This window comes from Taudactylus pleione, unplaced genomic scaffold (assembly GCF_031769625.1).
Source record: "Taudactylus pleione unplaced genomic scaffold, aTauple2 ptg000985l, whole genome shotgun sequence".
In the NCBI taxonomy this organism is placed as follows: domain Eukaryota; kingdom Metazoa; phylum Chordata; class Amphibia; order Anura; family Myobatrachidae; genus Taudactylus; species Taudactylus pleione.
The window spans coordinates 818,529-836,478 of NW_028285386.1; the positions used below are offsets into that span (position 1 = coordinate 818,529).

General features: G+C 46.0%; 1 protein-coding gene across 2 annotated transcripts in view; it reads left to right on the plus strand.

Annotated features, from left to right (window-relative positions):
• CCDC9B (coiled-coil domain containing 9B) overlaps positions 1-17,950 on the plus strand; it is a 266,763-nt gene that overhangs the window by 140,424 nt on the left and 108,389 nt on the right. For both annotated transcript variants that reach the window (XM_088460793.1, XM_088460794.1), the window contains exon 6: positions 4,653-4,769. In XM_088460793.1, the coding sequence (XP_088316919.1) occupies positions 4,653-4,769 (117 nt within the window). The remainder of the gene's footprint in view (positions 1-4,652; positions 4,770-17,950) is intronic.

Consider the following 17,950-nt stretch of genomic DNA (forward strand, 5'->3'; position numbering starts at 1 on the left):
GTGCGCAGATGTCTCCACAGTCGCCGAGTGTCGATCCCCTCAGCAATGCAGGTTCTGGGATCCATCTCGTCCGCCTTCAAAATGGTGGAATATGCTCAGCATCGGATTAAAGCTCAGATGATGGTGCTCTCTCCAGAGGTGCATCTGTCTCTATCTTGGTGGCTACAGACTTCTCATCTATCCAAGGGTTGCCCCCTTTTGGTTCCCGAACTGGGTAATCCTAACATTGGACGCCAATCTCCCGGTTGGGGCGCAATGACCGTTCCGTTCTCCTTTCAGGACTGTTGGACATCGGTCGGCTCAACCCTGCCAATCAGCATATTGGAACTTCGAGCTATCCACAGGGCCCTCAACCTGGCCCAGCACATACTTCAAGGAAAACCTGTACAGGTTCAGCCTGACATTGCCACAAAAGTGGCTTACATCGACCAGCAAGAGGCACTTGAAGTCGTGCAGCAATGACAGAAGTGTCACGCATTCTGACATGGTCCGAGGGTCGCCTCCAAGCCATCTCTGCTGTTTTCCCTCAGGTAGTTTTCAATTGGGAAGCAGACTTCATCAGCAATCACGATGTGCATCCCGAGGAATGGTCGCTTCTCCAAGAGGTGTTTCAACTCCTAGTGCACACCTCTCAGAGGTGGACCTCATGGCCTCCTGACACAATCACAAACTGCTAGTGTACGGGTCCAGAACATGAGATGCCGAGGCAACCTTGGTAGACTCACCAGTGAAGTGGACCTTCCAGTTCCGTATCTGTTCCCTCCAGTCCCTCTTCTTCCTCGAGTTCTTCGGAAGTTCACACAAGACGGAGGTACTGTCCTGCTCGTGACTTCAGTTTGGCCCAAACGTCACTGGTACTCAGATCTTCTTCCTCGAGTTCTTTGGAAGTTCAAACAAGACGGAGGTACTGCCCTGCTGGTAGCTCCAGCTTGGCTCAGACGTCATTGGTACTCAGATCTTCGGAGGCTTTCCATCGACACTCCGTTCCTGCTGTCTCAACGTCCGGACCTGTTGTCTCAAGGTCCTTGCCTTTACCCAGACCTGGGTCGTCTGTCTTTGACGGCGTGGCTCTTGAGACATCCCTCCTGAGGTCAAAAGGATTCTCTAGCTCGGTAGCCAGCACTATGCTCAGAGAGCGTAAGCCAGCCTCTGCTTGGATCTGCCACAGAGTGTGGCATACATATTTCTAATGGCTTTGTACCAGAAGCTACGATCCTCAAGTATTTAGGATTTCCAGAGTCCTGGCCTTCCTTCAAGCTGGCTTGTACCTTGGACTTCGCCTTCCTTCACTGAAAGTGCATATCTCTGCTCTATCCATTTGGTTCCAGCGTAGACTTGCTCCACTACCGGATGTCAACACCTTCCTCCAGGGTGTCCTCCGGATTCAACCTCCCTTTGTCCCTCCAGTGGCTCCTTGGAATTTGTCAGTAGTTCTTCGTGCCCACTAGGGTCCTTCATTTGAACCCCTGGATTCTGTAGAACTCAAGTGGTTCACAGCAGAGACTTTCTTTTTCTTCTGGCTATTGCATCTGCCAGGAGGGTGTCAGAATTGGGGGCGCTCCCCTGTCGTCCCCCCTTTCTGATATTTCTCCAGGACAGGGCTGTGCTTCGCACTCGCCCTGAGTTTTTTCCTAAGGTGGTTTCTCGTTTCCATATAAAGAAGAAATTATAGTACCGGCCTTTCAGTCACCAGACCTCTCGGCTGGTGAGGCCTCATTGGATGTGGTCCGCGCTCTCAAGATTTCTGTGGACCGTACCAGTTCCCTTCGGAAATCTGGCTCCTTGTTTGTGCTCTATGGATATCACAAAAAGGGATGGCCAGCCAATAAACAAACATTGGCCAGATGGCGTCGTATGACTATCTCAGAGGTTTACACACAGGTAGGCCTGCCTGGACTGGCTTCTGTTACTGCTCATTATTATTATTATTATTATTTTTATTATTATTATTATTATCCTTTATTTATATGGCGCCACAAGGGTTCCACAGCACCTTACAAAGTGCATAAACAAATGAGCACACAACAAAAACAGTTAGTAATAGTACAAACAATGCAGGACAAATACACGATTTATACTTTGCTGCATAACACTTAAATAAGCAGCATGGCATCAGCAACCCAGGGTTAGGTGCTGTTGTAAATTAAAGTAGGAGTAAGTGAGGGAGAAGCACATGAGGCAAGAGGGCCCTGCTCGTGTGAGCTTAGATTCTAAAGCATTCTACTTGCTCTGTGGGCCCCTCGTGGGCGGCTTGCCGTGGCACCTCCGCTGTTCAGCTTTGTAAGGCGGCCACGTGGTCTTCCATTCAGACCTTTCTAAGGTTCTATGCATTTGATACCTTAGCCTCTCAGGATGCTTCCTTTGGGCGCCGGATTCTCCTCTCAGCGCAGGAGCATTCCCACCCTTAAAAGGACTGCTTTGGGACATCCCCAAGGTCTCCCTGTGGAGCCTATGGACCCTGAAGAAGAAAATGAGTTATGGTAAGAACTTACCTTTGTTAACTCTTTTTTCGAAGTCCCAGGGTCCACGCACCTGGCTTCATATGGGCTATATTTCTGGTCACCGGTTTCCAGTCTCCTTCTCTGTGAGAGTGTGATTCTTGTGTGTACCAGTCTTCCTTCTCTCTTATCCTCCTCCGGCCTTTGGCTATTTACCAACTGAGGTGCCTCTGGCTCGTGGGCGACGTATAGGAAGGATGTACCAGTGCATCCTGGGAGCAAAAGCTTTACCTATACCCCAAGGTATCCCTGTGGACCCTATGGACTTGGAAGAAAGAGAGTTAACAAAGGTAAGTTCTTACCATAGCACTCATTTTTTTGGCCCCTTTCAACCCCGAAACGACAGATGATGCGCGTTATAAGATAACGACCATCGCCCGTGCATGCAGTCCAAAATGGTTGATATCGACCAGGTTACTATCGCGGGTCATTTATAGTCGTTTGGGGGTTGGTGGTGTGCTGGATGATCGATATTGGTCATCCAGCACATGCAGGAGGATCAGACAACGATATTGTTATCGTTGTCTGATCTGACCGCGTGTATACATCATAAGATCGCACTCTGTGCTGACCAGCAGTGAAGCTGTATATAACTCTAGAAACTGCAGTTCCTACAGAGCAGTTCCTAAAGTTTTTTAAAGGTACGGAGCCTGTACCCACTCCCCAAAAACTGAAATGCAGATCACACAAGTGTAGACATAGATGATGTAAAGGCTAGTTTTTCTGCCTGTAGATCCTTTGATTCTTTTCATGATCTTGACTGGTCATATAGCAGAGTCAGGAGTCAGGGGAAGATCCCTGGTCATTGTGTATGTTCGACTTGGTCATGTTACCAAAACCATCGGGATAAACAATACCCCCACTCACAGCCTCTCTCCGGGATTGCCTCTTTGAGGTTTATCAATGGAGTGTCAGATTGCATGAGTTTATTAAATCTCTTGTTAATAAAGAGAGACTAACAGAAGGACAGACTTTAGCTCAATCGTAAGAGACTTGACCTTGTTTATTCTTTTCAGGATGAAGAAGCTTCTATTTCGGTGGTTCCCAAACTGTGCGCCGTGGCACCCTGGGGTGCCTCGGGACACTTGCAGGGGTGCCTCAGGTTGGTGGTCCAGCACCAAATCAAATTATTTATGTAATGTAAATATGTGGACAAACAGAAGCTCAAACTTGTCCACCACCACATAACTGACCCTAAGAATGACAGATGAGCACAATTTACTTCACTTTACTACTTCACTACATTTGTTTCTGAATTTCTTAATAACCAACTTTTGGATTGGGGGTGCCGTGAAAATAATTCTGATGCACTATTGCGCCGTGATTCAAAAAAGTTTGGGAACCTCTGTTCTAATTGGTGTTCAGTGCCCTAAAATGTATGCTGTTGCAGCCATGCTTTCTGCTAGGACCATTATTTCACTAGGCCTGCTGGAACGTCAGCTCCTCTGGAATAACACAAGTCTGTTGTGGCTTTTTCTTGTGGGCACTTAGAGTTGGAAGGATATCCTTTTTAAAGATGTGCAAAAAAAATAGAAAAAAATATTTTATATAATATTTTCTATCTGCTCTGCTGATTAAACACTTAACTGACTATGTCGCATGTGATGTGATTGCAGCCAGAAGTGCTTCAGTTGGCAAGTTTGCATTACATGCGACAGTGCCGTCCTGCTATGTGCCCTGGCTTTAGAAGAGGAGTGCAGAACGGATCTCCTCAGGCAGTGATGTGGTGGTCTGTGACTGCTGACATCACTGCCCGGAATCATGTCCCAGAATGCCGTGCGAACTTCATTCTGAAGCGTATGCGCCGGGGATCAAAATGTGAAGAAGGGAACTTGGTTCCCTTTCAAGCACTATTGGGCTGATCTCTGCAAGTGCAGAAATCAGCTGCAGCAGGGGGGACTGATCATCAATCCTCTCTGATACATGCTATGCTGCTCTCTGCATGTGAGGGAGGGATACAATAAAGCAATATGACTCAGAAGAGGGATAAAATAATAATAAAACGTTACACTGGTCACAGGGGAGGAGGGGGGTGTTTGTGTGTGCGGAAAAAAAGGGCTTTTTACGGGGAATGGGGGGGGGGAGGGAGAGTTTATAAAGATTTTTTTTTTTACACTACTACTAAAGGGATACTGTCACTTTTTTTGTTTACAGGAGAAAAGAATTGTAAGTGAGAGTCAGAGAATCTCTGACAATGATGATAAGCCGAAGTTAACCATGCTAATGGGAAAAGAAATGCCGAAAGCTGTTTTAAAGAATATTAAAATAGAGGTTAGTTTTTACCATTTGAATTTCTGAAACATTTTCTATATGTTACTTATTATTTTCTGCTATTTTAATATTATTTGGAAAATGGCCCTCATAACTATTGTCTGTTTGAATTGGATCTTTAGCATCTAATGACAGAGGTGTCCTACCTCTTATAAAAATACATGAAAAGGAGAGTACAGGTTGAGTCTCCCATATCCAAAGTGCTTGGGACCAGAGGGATTTTGGATAATGGAATATTCCGTAGTTTGGAATAATTGCATATCATAATGAAATATCTTAGGAATGGGACCCCAATATAAACACATAATGCATTTATGTGTTATATACACCTTATACACAGAGCCTGCAGGTAATTTTATACAACATTTTCAATAATTTTGTGGCTCAAACTAAGTTTATGTACAGAAATGAAATTCATTTGTTTCATATACACCTTATACACACAGCCTGAAGGTCATTTTATACATTATTTTTAATAATTTGTGCTTTAGACTAAATTTGTGTACATTGAACCATCAAAAAGCAAAGGTTCCATATTCTCAGTCATGCTAAAATAATTCCGTATTTCGGAATATTCCGTAATTCGGAATATTTGGATATGGGAGACTCAACCTGTACAGCACTTTAGGATGGCAGCAATGATGTTAATACCTTGTGTTAAGTCAGGGCTTGACAAATCCAGGTCACCATAGTGACCAAGATTTTAGTCCTGGTGACTAAGTTTTACAGTTACACTACAAATAAAGCTAATTGTAAAAACAAAAAAAGCTCCTCCGGAGGTGGTTACAGGAGTAGGCGAGGCATGCCTGACATATGAGGCGGTGTGTGTCAGATTCATTCAGTGTGGTTACGCCTCCTGCCCGTGTGTCTGGTAAAGGAGAAGCCTCCCCGCAGTGGCCTCAGCATGTTGGGTGAGGGGGGGACTGACTCACTCCTGGGCGACGCCACGTTGCTGCAAGTGCCCCCCAGAGGTAACTGATGCCACCCTGTCTGAGTTCTGCAGGGCTACAGGTCTGCCACCAGGGGCTGGAGGGCCTGGTGAAGTTCGCCGCTTGCAGGATAGCGGCAGGGTCGCCGCAGCTCTCTGGACTCACTCCCTCTGGATCAACTTTACGGGGAGCCCATGCAGGCCGAATCCAACGGGGAGGATGAGGATTGGTAAGTGGCTGATACCCCTCCAAGCTCCCACAGCGTGGAGTAGATAAGCCTGTAACCCCATCCTGGGACTCTTACAGTGCATGCTGGATCTTGTAGTTCTCATACTACTTTTCTCAGCCTGGTGTATTGACTATATAGGGAAAGTCGTGGTGGGGGAGCTTGCCATTAGTTCAGCTGAAGGACGCAGCTGTACATGCACTAGTCACCACTTTGCCTTGAATCTTGTCATCTGACAATGGTGCTATGAATGTGGAGGTCTGGCCTCATTCTGGAGGGGAATGTTACCTGGGCTATCTGCCACCCCCACTTTTGTATTGAGACCTGCCATCCAGCTAACACAAAGTGTAATCTCCATATATGTAAAAGACACTGCAATATTTATCTTTATTAAGGAGTTGTCTGAGATGTACCAGGGGTACACTACGTGTGGCACTTGAGCTGATATGGAACTATACTACCCAGCATGGCATAGTAGCCAAATTTTTTCAGGGCATGCTGGTATGTGTTGTTCCACAGCAGCCAGAGGCTTGCTTGTTTCCTACCCCTGTATCTAGTTTGTGCTAGATAGATAAAACATTGCTAATGCTCGTCTAGATGTAGGTGCTTTATTAATGGAACAGGTTTGCGTTGTGTGTAGTCTTAAATGGGTTTCACTATATATGGCGTTTGATGGCCATTAAAGAGGCATGTGGTCTATACAAGTTTTCATATATTTTGGTCTCGGACGATTTTCTGGCTCCCTAAACCTTTAAGCTGACTCCTAGGTTTTACACAAAAATGTAGAGCCCTGTATTAAGTAGTCTGTGGTACTGTAGATGGACAAGTTATTTGTCCATCTACAGTACAGTCAGAAAAATGCAAAAAAAATTATACAGGATGCTGCCGTTTTCAGACACTTTCATCAGTCCTGTCAACTTGGTGTAGGTATTCATGTTTGTCAAGTAAATGGATAATTCATTATATGAAATGTCAAATCCTGATCAAACAACAATTATAATATACCTAGACTGATGTGTTTTCTTTTTTAATTGAGTAATATTTATTTTTAGAAAACATAAGGGAAAAATTACACCTAAAAACAGAACAAAATGAAAAATCACAATACATACATCTCATGTTCCATTGTCACATCTAGAAAATTTCAGAGAAGGAAAATATGTAATATCACAATTTAGAGAATTGTATAAACCCGATATCACCCCGAGAGGTAGCAGACATAAAAAAAAGAAAAACAGTATATGGGTGTATGGAAGATAGACTAACCCGGGCATCTCAAGCAGCCACACATAAGATGCTTTGAATATGTAAGATAATAGTTGTCGATATTGGGAGCAGGGAGGCAGTTGGACGTCTGGTTACTAAGGAGATTCCACAGTTGGGCTGTGGTGTCTGCTATCCCTAACCAACCCTACATGTAGGTTGCTTGGTGTTCCTGCAGTGCTATTCTTCTCCTCTGCGCCTGCCGGTGATCTTCGGCAGGAACTTGAATGTAGTAAGCCGCAGTGGCTTCTGACGACGTAACACACCAGCTGCTCTTCCCACTTCTTTTCCCACTTCCTCCGGTTCGTGCCTGTTAAGGTGCTCTTTCTTCTACGTTTTGCGTCACTGCGGACGCTTTTTCAAGGATAGCCTATTTGTTCTGGAGTTGCTCCTTACATAGGGAAAACTTTATTGAAAATAGTAATGGCCGGAACAGGAAGCGTACTTTAATGAGCTGAAACCACATGTTCTAGTATGCTACTTAGATGTGGTTCTCAATAAAAATTTATTAAAAAAGTGTCACGACCAGAGTTGTTGTACCTGGTGAGTCGCGGTCTCTGCCTGTGCGGGTGCTTTGGCGCGGTCCTAGCGCTGCTGGTGTCTGGAGGTTGGCGCGAGGTGCGCGTGGATGTCTGAGGCGTACAAGCCATGTGATGACAGGTAAGAATGGCAGCGCTGCCACACTGGGAATTGCTGGGCGCCACCATCTTGGTTTTGGGCATGTGACCTGAATGGGCCAATCAGGTTGGAGCATCTTGTGTTTACTCTCAGCAGCCTATCATGCACTTTCCCATGGTACTTAAGGGTGTTCAGCATGCCCTCTTGTTGCCAGTGCAATGTATACACAGGGCAAGCTGTGTGAGAGTTCTCTGTGCTCCTTAGTTCGGTGTGATATTTGCAGTCCCAGCAGTCTCCTGCTCTGTCTCCATCACAGGCTGTTCCCGGATACCCGCATCTACCCTTGTTATACCTTGTTACTCACCCCACGGTTTGTCAACCCTCTTGCTCTCCAGACTCAGAACCTACTCCTGTACTTCAGACCTCTGTTCCTCTGTCACGCCTCCATTGGACTTTGTTTTCTCTGCCAGACATTTGTTTTCAGCCACACATCACTTGGACTTGTTTATTTCTGCCACTTTATATATCATCACCATTTCATGAATTACTGTATAATACTCCTATTAAACCTGCTGCATTTCAATACTGCAAACCCGTTCCAATTTCTTCTCCTGCATTCATCCCGGGTTCAAAAAAATATTCCAAACCTGGCAGCTTGCACTGGCCAAATGGATTCGGCCACTGGACAGGAGTCTAGAAGGGATTTGCTACAGGGTATTGCCAATCGATTGGAAGGCCTGGAGGCCTCGCAGCAGCACGTGGCACAATTCTTCCAGGAGATGTCTCGCAGACGAGATGCCTTGCAGGATTCCATTGTCACTGTTAGTATTCCAGCGACCACCAGTCAGCCCGCACCGATGGTTCCGGTTCCCAGTACTCCACCTCATCTGCACCTACGCCCAGTAAATTCGATGGCAATCCCAAGATGTATCGTGGTTTCCTTAACCAGTGTGATGTTCCCTTTACCCGTCAACCCTCCAACTTCCCAACTCCTAAGACCAAAGTGGCTTCTATTGTGTCCCTGCTGTCCGGACCCGCATTGGACTGGGTTTCCCCGTTATGGGAGCGATCAGGTCCTCTATTGGATAATTATTCACACTTTCTAGCATCATTCAGGAGAATCTTTGATGAACCTGAAAGGACATCTTCTGCATCCTCCGCAATTATGCGCCTCAGACAAGGGATTTGTCCTTCCAGACAGTATGTTATCCAGTTTCAAACGCTAGCATCAGAATTAAAGTGGAATGAGGAGGCATTAACATCTGCCTTCTGGAACAGCCTTTCGGATCGGCTAAATGATGACCTAGTTACTCGGGACCTTCTCACTAAACTAAACGGTATCCATGTACGACAGGCAGAGAAAAGCAGAAGTGATCGTTCCAGGGTTTGTCCTGTTGTCCCTCCCATCGCTTCATCCCTTGGATCCACAGATGACGAACCTATGCAGGTTAACCGGGCTCGCCTCACTAATGAAGAACAGCAGAAACGACGCAGAGAAAACCTCTGCATGTATTGTTGGGAGTCTGGCCGTCTTGTAGCTTCCTGCTGCCGCCATCCGGGAAAACTCTGCTCCTAGCCAGTCCCGGGGACACTCGGCTAGGAGTAGTGACTCCATCCCCAAAATATGCTGAGTTAGTTCTGCTCATAACCCTGGACTTGGAACAAGGTCCTGTGTTCATTTCCTCCCTTCTAGATTCTGGGGCAGCAGAATATTTTATTACCCTCGGACTTATCAAAAAATTCCAAGTATCCTGTATTACCCACGGTCATACTATCACTCTATCTGCAATCGATGCCAGCCCAATTGTCAATGGCATAATATTCAAACGGACTCATACTATGTTGATTCGTATAGGAGCCCTCCATTCAGAGCTCATCAGTTTTCTGATAATACAAAGGCATCTCGCAATGTTATTTTAGGATACCCATGGCTATGCAAGCACAATCCCAAAATCGATTGGAATTCCATGTAAGTCCTCTCCTGGAGGGATGCTTGTCGAGATTCTTGTCTACCACACATCAAACCTGTAAGAGAAATGTAGACGTCAGGAGATCTACAACTTCCCAATTCTTATAGGTCTTTCTCTGACGTGTTTTCTGAAAGTAAGGCTAATATCTTACCTCCCCATCGAGACTGGGACTGTCCAATCGATTTGATGTCGGATAAGACTCCTCCCCGAGGTCGTACATACCCTTTGTCCTTGCCCGAAACCATAGCCTAGTCGGAATAGATCCGGGAGAACCTGGAGAATGGCTTCATCAGACCATCCACTTCTCCTGCCGGAGCTGGGTTCTTTTTTGTGTACAAGAAGGATGGGGGTCTCCGACCGTATTGACTATTGGGGCCTAAACGATATCACTATAAAAAACCGATACCTATTGCCACTTATTATAGAATTATTTGATTGTGTCAAAGGAGCCACAGTCTTCTCAAAACTGGATTTACGAAGGCCTTATAATCTCATCAGAATTCGCTCTGGCCACGAATGGAAAACCACCTTCAATACTCAAGATAGGCAGATAGAATAGTTAGTGATGCCATTCAGACTCTGTAATGCAGTTTTCCAGAATTTTGTAAATTAAATATTCAGAGACTTACTTTATGTCTACGTAGTTGTGTATCTGGACGATATCTTGATTTTTTTTTTTCTTCTGACCTCAAAGAACATCGGTCATGTTAAAGAAGTCCTGACTCGCCTGAGGACAAATAATCTGTACTGCAAGCTTGGAAAATGTGTCTTCGAAGTTCCTTCCGTTTCATTCCTAGGGTACATTATCTCAGGCTCTGGGTTGGAGATGGATCCTAAAAAGGTTCAGTCGATTGTGGACTTGTCTCGTCCCACTTCTCTAAAGGCAGTACAAAGACTTGTCGGTTTTTCTAACTATTAAATGAAGTTTTATTAAAGGATTTTCGTTGTTAGTGGCTTCCATCACCGTTTTAACCTGTAAAGGGGCCATCCCTTCCCAGTGGCCTCCTGAGGAAGAGACGGCATTTCAAATGTTGAAGCAGGCCTTTTATATCGGCTCCAGTCCTAAGACAACCAGACACCAACAGGCCTTTCTTATTAAAGGTGGATGCTTCCTCTGAGGCTGTAGGAGCTGTTCTCTCACAGAGATTCGAGAATAAGATCCACCCATGTAGGTTCTTTTCTAGAAAAAAATCCCCAGCAGAGAGAAATTATGCCATCGGAGAGCAGGAACTGCTGGCGGTTAAGTTAGCCTTGGTGGAGTGACGTTACCTAATTGAAGGGACCACGTTTCCTTTTACTGTATACACCGACTATCGAAACCTGTTGTTCCTAAAAAAATATCCAGTGCATCAGTTCTAGGTTGGCCCGCTGGGCCATATTCTTTTCTCGTTTTAGTTTTACTCTGACTTATCGTCCTGGATCCCTCAATCAAAAGGCAGATGCTCTGTCATGCTCCTTTTCTTCAGATAACAATGTGGAAGTCTACAGAGAGACCCCGGTCCTTGACCCTAAGATCTTCGCTAACATTTAAACACAACCTCCTCTTGGGAAAACCTTTGTGGCTCCGGAGTTACAGGAACTACTTCTGTCTTGGGCTCACTCATCTCGCTTTGCTGGCCACACAGGTATCCGTAAAACGTTAGAGTTCCTGCAACGCTCCTATTGGTGGCCCGCCATGAAATCAGAGGTGGCTGAGTTCATTGCCTCTTGCACCCAATGTGCCCAACACAAAACATCTAGACAAATTCCTGCCGGAAATCTGGTGCATCTTGCTATTCCAACCTGTCCATGGACCCATCTGTCCTTGGATTTCGTGACGGACTTGCCGGTTTCCAATGGCTACACCACCATCTGGGTGGTGGGTGACCTTTTCTCTAAGATGGTCAACATTATGTTCCACTCAATAAACTACCCTCCACTTCTGAGCTGGCTCAGTTGTTCATACACCACATATTCCGCCTGCAAGAACTCCCAGCTGAAATTGTATCGGACAGTGGAGTACAGTTCGTGGACAGATTTTGGAGAGCTCTCTGTTCTACTCTACAAGTCAAACTAATTTTATCTACAGCCTATCACCCTCAAAATAACTGATCTACAGAAAGGGTGAACCAGGATATGGAGACCTTTTTAAGAATTTAAATGTCGTCCTCCCAAGATAATTGGTCTGACTGTCTTCTTTGGGCAGAATTTGCGCACAATTCCTCTTACCATTCTTCATCCGGTCAGTCACCTTTCTATGTGGTTTATGGTCTCCATCCTAGAGTTCCTGTATTTAAAGACGTGCCATTATATGATGATCCTGCAGTTGATTCTACTCTACGGAAATTTGCTCAGATTTGGGCATAAGTTCATGCTACTCTACTCAAGACCTCTCGGCGTTATAAAAAAGGGGCAGACAGGAAATGTAAAACTGTTACCAAGATGCAAGCAGGGGATCAGGTCTGGCTTTCCACCCGCAACCTACGACTCAGGGTTCCGTGCATGAAATTTGTACCCCGATTTATCGGTCCTTTCTCCATCATTGAGGTCATTAACCCTGTGGCTTACACACTAAAACTCCCTTCTTATCTCAAGACAATTAATTTCACATATCCCTATTAAAACCCCTTGTTCTCAATAAGTTCCTCAAAGTCCTACCTTCACCACCTAAAGTCCTCACTGAGAAGGGGGTAAAATTTTAAGTGAAACAAGTCCTGGGCTCCCGCTTTTGTTATGGACATTTACAGTACCTGCTGGACTGGAAGGGTTACGGCCCAGAACAACGTTGCTGTATTAAAGCAGACTATGTTCACGATCCTGACCTCATTCACAAGTTCCATGCCTCTAATCCAGAGAAACCTGGGAAGTGTCCGGAGGTTACTCGTAAAGGACTTTCATGCCCAGAGTTGCGGTCTCTGGTGATGCGTGTGCTTTGGCGCGGTCCTAACGATGGGAGTGTCGGAGTCTGGAGGTTGACGCGAGGTGCGCATAGATGTCTGAGGGGTACAAGCCATGTGGTGACGGGTAAGACTGGCAGCGCTGGGAATTGCTGGGCGCCACCATCTTGATGTTGGGCATGTGACCTGAATGGGCCAATCAGGTTAGAGCATCTTGTGTTTACTCTCAGCAGCCTATCATGCACTTTCCCATGGTACTTAAGGGTGTTCAGCACGCCCTCTAGTTTCCAGTGCAATGTATACACAGCGCAAGCTGTGTGAGAGTTCTCTGTGCTCCTTAGCTAGGTGTGATATATTTGCAGTCCCAGCAGTGCTCCGTTTCCTGCTCTGTCTCCAACACAGGCTGTTCCCGGATACCCGCATCTACCCTTGCTATACCCAGTGACCTCTGTTCCTCAGTCACACCTTCATTGGACTTTGTTTCCTCTGCCTGTCACCTGTTTCCTGCCTCACTAATTGGACTTTGTTTTTCCTGCCAGACATTTGTTTATATATCCATCACCATTTCATGAATTATAAACCTGCTGTATTTCAATACTGCAACCCCACTCCAGTTTCTTCTCCTGCATCCATCCCGGGTTCAAAAAATAATCCAAACCTGACAGAGGGAGTTGTTGTGCTTACTTAAAAATAATAAGATAGAACATAAAATATAGAAATATGAATAAATATAACAATGGGAGTGTTAAAAATATATATCTATGTAAAAAAAGAAGAATATAAAAGAATAAAAAAGGAATAAGACTGGATTTATGAAATAAATGTACTATTCTCAAAGAAATGGTTTTAACTCAATGTCTCAGTCTTGAGGTTTCAGGGTTTTCAATTGGTAGATCCCTTTTGTCTTATTTATTTTCAGGGTTGTTACAAAATCTTCTCTCCAATGTGGGGTTATCTTTTGGATTTTCTTTTTGTTTGGCCCACATACTGGATGCCACAGGGGCAGTAAGTAGATGGCTCCTTCATTGTCCCAAGATTGCATTTAATTTTGAACTCTTTATTTGTAATTTTTGACTGGAATGTTCATACAGGTTTTGGATTTGTTTTTTACCACCAGGGCAGTTCAAACAAAAGTAGAAACCTTTATTTGTTAGATTGGGTTTTTCTTGTAATTGGAGGCAGCTTCGTGTAAGATGTTTGAGGTTCTTTGCTTTCCGGTAAATTACTTTTGGTTTTGGTGGAATCTTCTTTTTTAATTCTTCGTCGAGTAACAGTACGTGCCAGTGGATATTCAGAATTCTCTCTTTCTCCTTCATCCACTAGGGGACACTGGAGAGCATAGACACTGAGGTATAGACGGTGCTAAGTGGAGCTATGGCACTTTAAATTTTTAATAAGTGTGACTAGCTCCTCCCCCTCTATACCTTCCTCCAAGCCCCAGTTTTAGCTTGTGCCCGAGTGGAGCTGGTTGTGTATACCAGATGCTCTGGGCTGTTAGGCTTTTTTTCAGTAGCGTTGTTGCGCTGAAGTGAGGACTGAGACAGGCAGCATCTGCCACTGCCTGTCTGCTCCGTGGGAGACTGCCGACAGGGACCCACTCGCAACTGCTTGCAGTTCGCCTGGAGTCCCTGATTACAGGAAGAGACCACTGTCTCCAGGAGACTGCATCCTGCTGCACGCAGTGTGCACTGAGTCCCCCGCTGGTCACACCGCTGCCGGCAGTCGGGAAGTCAGTGAGTATTCCCTGGCTACCTCAATTAGTGAGGTGGCCAGGTTAACAAGCAGGCGGTGATTTAGAGCAGTGAGTGACTCCGATTAACAAAGTCTCTCGGCAGCAGTAACGGCTGTGCGGGCTTTTCCCTCTCACAGCGCTCTCATGAATTATGCATGAGCGGAGGGCGGAGCTTAGCTCCGAAGTCCTGCTTAACAGCTGTGTGGGCTTTTCCCTCTTACAGCGCGCTCATGAATTATGCATGAGTGGGGGGCGGAGCTTAGCTCCGAAGTCCTGCTTAACGGCTGTGCAGGCTCTGAAGCTCTGCTTCTTCCTCCCAGTGGCCACAGCGCTTCCCAGAAGTGTGCTGTTGGCCATCTGCTGCACAGTGTAAAACAGTAACATCGCTGCTGCAGGAAATTGATAGCCTACCTGGACTGTAAGTAACACAGTGGAGTTTAAGGCAGATCAGGATAGCATTTTTGGCAGGATCAGGAACTACTTATTTATCAGTGGTTATTTCCTCCTATGCCTAGCGTTTTCTGGCACTGCTAGGAGCGCTATCAGGGCATGTGTGACTCTCCTGACACTATATTTCCGTTTCCCCTTTTTCACTACACTTATGTATTGTATGTGTGGGGTCTGTATGTATCATGACTGACTAAGGCGTCTCAAAAGCAATTACCTGTATAATTTGAGGTAGTGGTAGTGGGGGACTGCGTTCGCGCTTTCCCCTAATACAAAAAGTGTGCGGTAAGTTTACACTGTCATCTAACTCCTGATGGTGTGATAATTGCAATACTGAGCTACAATCTGCAGGGATGTCAGAACCACCGCCTTGGACGCGCAGGTTTGCATCTGTTATATGCTCTCTCTCTCTGCTGAGCGGGAGGCTTCTTGGAAAGAAAGAGAGAGGCTTACAGGTCACTCTAGAAGAGATCCTTGGCGACATCCAGGGAGGGTTTCAAATGCCGTGGCTATTTCCCGTACCACTAGGGGATCCTCTCCTCCGGTCTCCAACAAGAGACTGTTCCAATCGGAGGAGGAGGATATGCAGAATATGCTTCAGATTCGCCTAAAGAACTCCATGAGTCGTCTGAGCTGGTATCCGAGGGGATAGAGGCTTTAACTTCTGCAAATTGCCAGGTATTGCAGATTCAGGAGGCGGACTCTACTCCTGCACGGCAGTCTTTCCTTCTGAGGAAACAAAGACAGGCTGTTGCTTTTCCGGTATCGGAAGAGCTAGAAATTCAGATGTCCCTGCGGTCATTATCCTTTTCCGACAGATAGCAGGAAATCTTGTGAAACTCCCCCCTAATGTAGATCTATCAGTATCGCAGCTGTCTAAGAAGACACTACAAGTTCCTGGGGCCACGTCTTTAAAAGACACATCCGATAGGACATTGGATACTCTCAAGTCTATTTACACAGCTGCAGAGGTGACGAAAACCTGCGTCCCGCAATTTTAAGCTGCTGGACTAACAAAGCTATTGAGCTTTGGGCAAAGCAATTGGCTGACGGAATGAGAGAAGAGCTGCCGTGGGAGGATCTTATTCCGTTAGCAGAGCATATAGATGAAGCCGCGACTTACCTGAGTGAGAGGCGTCCAAGGGTTGGCAATATCGCATCCAGGACTTCAGCTCTGGTGTTTTCAGCACGTAGGGTGCTGTGGTTTAGACTATGCCAGGCGGATGCATCGAAGTAGAAGCACTTCCATTCACGGGAAATGTATTGTTTGGAAGAATAAATGGATTTCTCAAGCTACTGGAGTTAAATCCACTTGTCTTCCTTTTGCGGCTATCCCCCTCCCCTCCACCTGGAAGATCTTACTCGGGACCTTGTTTCGGTCCTTTCATCCTCTGGGACTTTCACATAGACACTTCAGAGAAGGACCATCAACTTCCCGTGGTTCCAGAGGTTGGATCAGAGCCGCAACTCCATTTCATCAACTAGTGCATGACTGGCCTCCCTCTCACCTGGGGGACCCCAGAGTGGGAGCACGTCTTAGGGACAAAATCTTGTATGAATGCTTGGGTATGGGATCTCATCACTCAGGGATACAAGCTTGACTTTCAGTTTCAACCTCCACCTCGGTTTTTTACAACAGGTTCCCAGATTCCAACGACAGGAGTGTCGTTTTACAGCAAGCTATAGACAAGCTTCTAGCCGCCAGAGTGGTGGCCACGTTCCCAGACATCACCAGCCTCCTCGTGGTTCCGTAGCCAGAAGGTTCAGTCAGACCTATTCTGAACTTGAAGGATCTCAATCCTTCCCTAAGGATTTTAAGTTCAAGATTGAGTCCCTTCAGTCAGTGATTGTGGGCCTAGAGGAAGGCGAATTCAGAGTATCTCTCGATATCAAGGACGCCTTCCTTCACTTTCTTATCTGGCCGCCTTTCCAGGCATCTGAGATTCGCTGTTCGGTACTCGCATTTCCAGTTTTAGGCCTTACCCTTCGGCTTATCAGCCCCCCGGATATTCACAAAGGTCAGGGCCTCCCTACGGAAATTGTGATGATCTGTATCCTTCGGAAACAAGGGATCACTATAATTCCTTACCTGGACAATCTTCTGCTGAAGGCCATTTCCAGGGACCAATTACTACAGAATATCACAGAACTTTCTCATTTGTCATGAGTGGATCCTGAATTTTCCCAAGTCTCTCCTACAACCGATGCATAGGCTACAGTTTCTGTGAATGATCTTAGACATCTTATGTCAGTGAGTGTTCCTCCCTCCAGAAAAGGGTAAATTCCATTCCGTAGAGGGTAAGGACGGTCTTTTGACATCGTCAAGTCTCGGTGCATGTCTGCATTAGATTTCTGGGGAAAACTGTTACGGCATTCGAGGCCGTTCCTTACGGACGTTTTCACTACAGGACGTTTTCATCAAGACCTCATCTCTCAGTGGACAGGATCCCATCTTTTCCTTCACCAACGGGTAAGGTTAAGACCCAGAACTCGGATTTCCCTCCTCTGGTGGTTGAACTCTGTACAGCTACTGTATGGAAAGAGATTCGTAGTGTGGAATTGGTCTCCTTTCACCACAGACGCGAGTTTGAGAGGATTGGGGACTGTGATTCAGGAACATCACTTCCAAGGCCGCTGGACATCACAGAATGCGACTGCCGAGAATCATATTTGAATTGCGGGCAGTGTTATACGCTGTTCACAGGTCACCTGTTGCGGGACCAAGCAGTTAGGGTCCAGTCCGACAACACCACGACAGTGGCGTACATAAACAGACAAGGCGGCACCAGAAGTCGAGCGGCTATGAAAGGTAAGCCGAATTCTAACCTGGAAAATTTCACGAAGGCACTCTCAGCAATCTTCATTTCAGGCGTAGAGAAGCGGGAGGCAGACTACCTCAGCTGGCAGGGCGTGCATCCAGGGGAATGGGCACTACATCCGCAAGTTTTTCAACAGCTGGTCCAACGGTGGGGTCTTCCATTGTTCGACCGCATGGCATCCAGACAAAATCATCAACTGCCTCTCAACTGCCCTCGGACGAGAGACCCAGTGGCAGTGGCAGTGGCAGTTCCATTTTGTCTATCGGTTCCCTCAGTTTCCTCTTCCTCCTTGAATTCTACA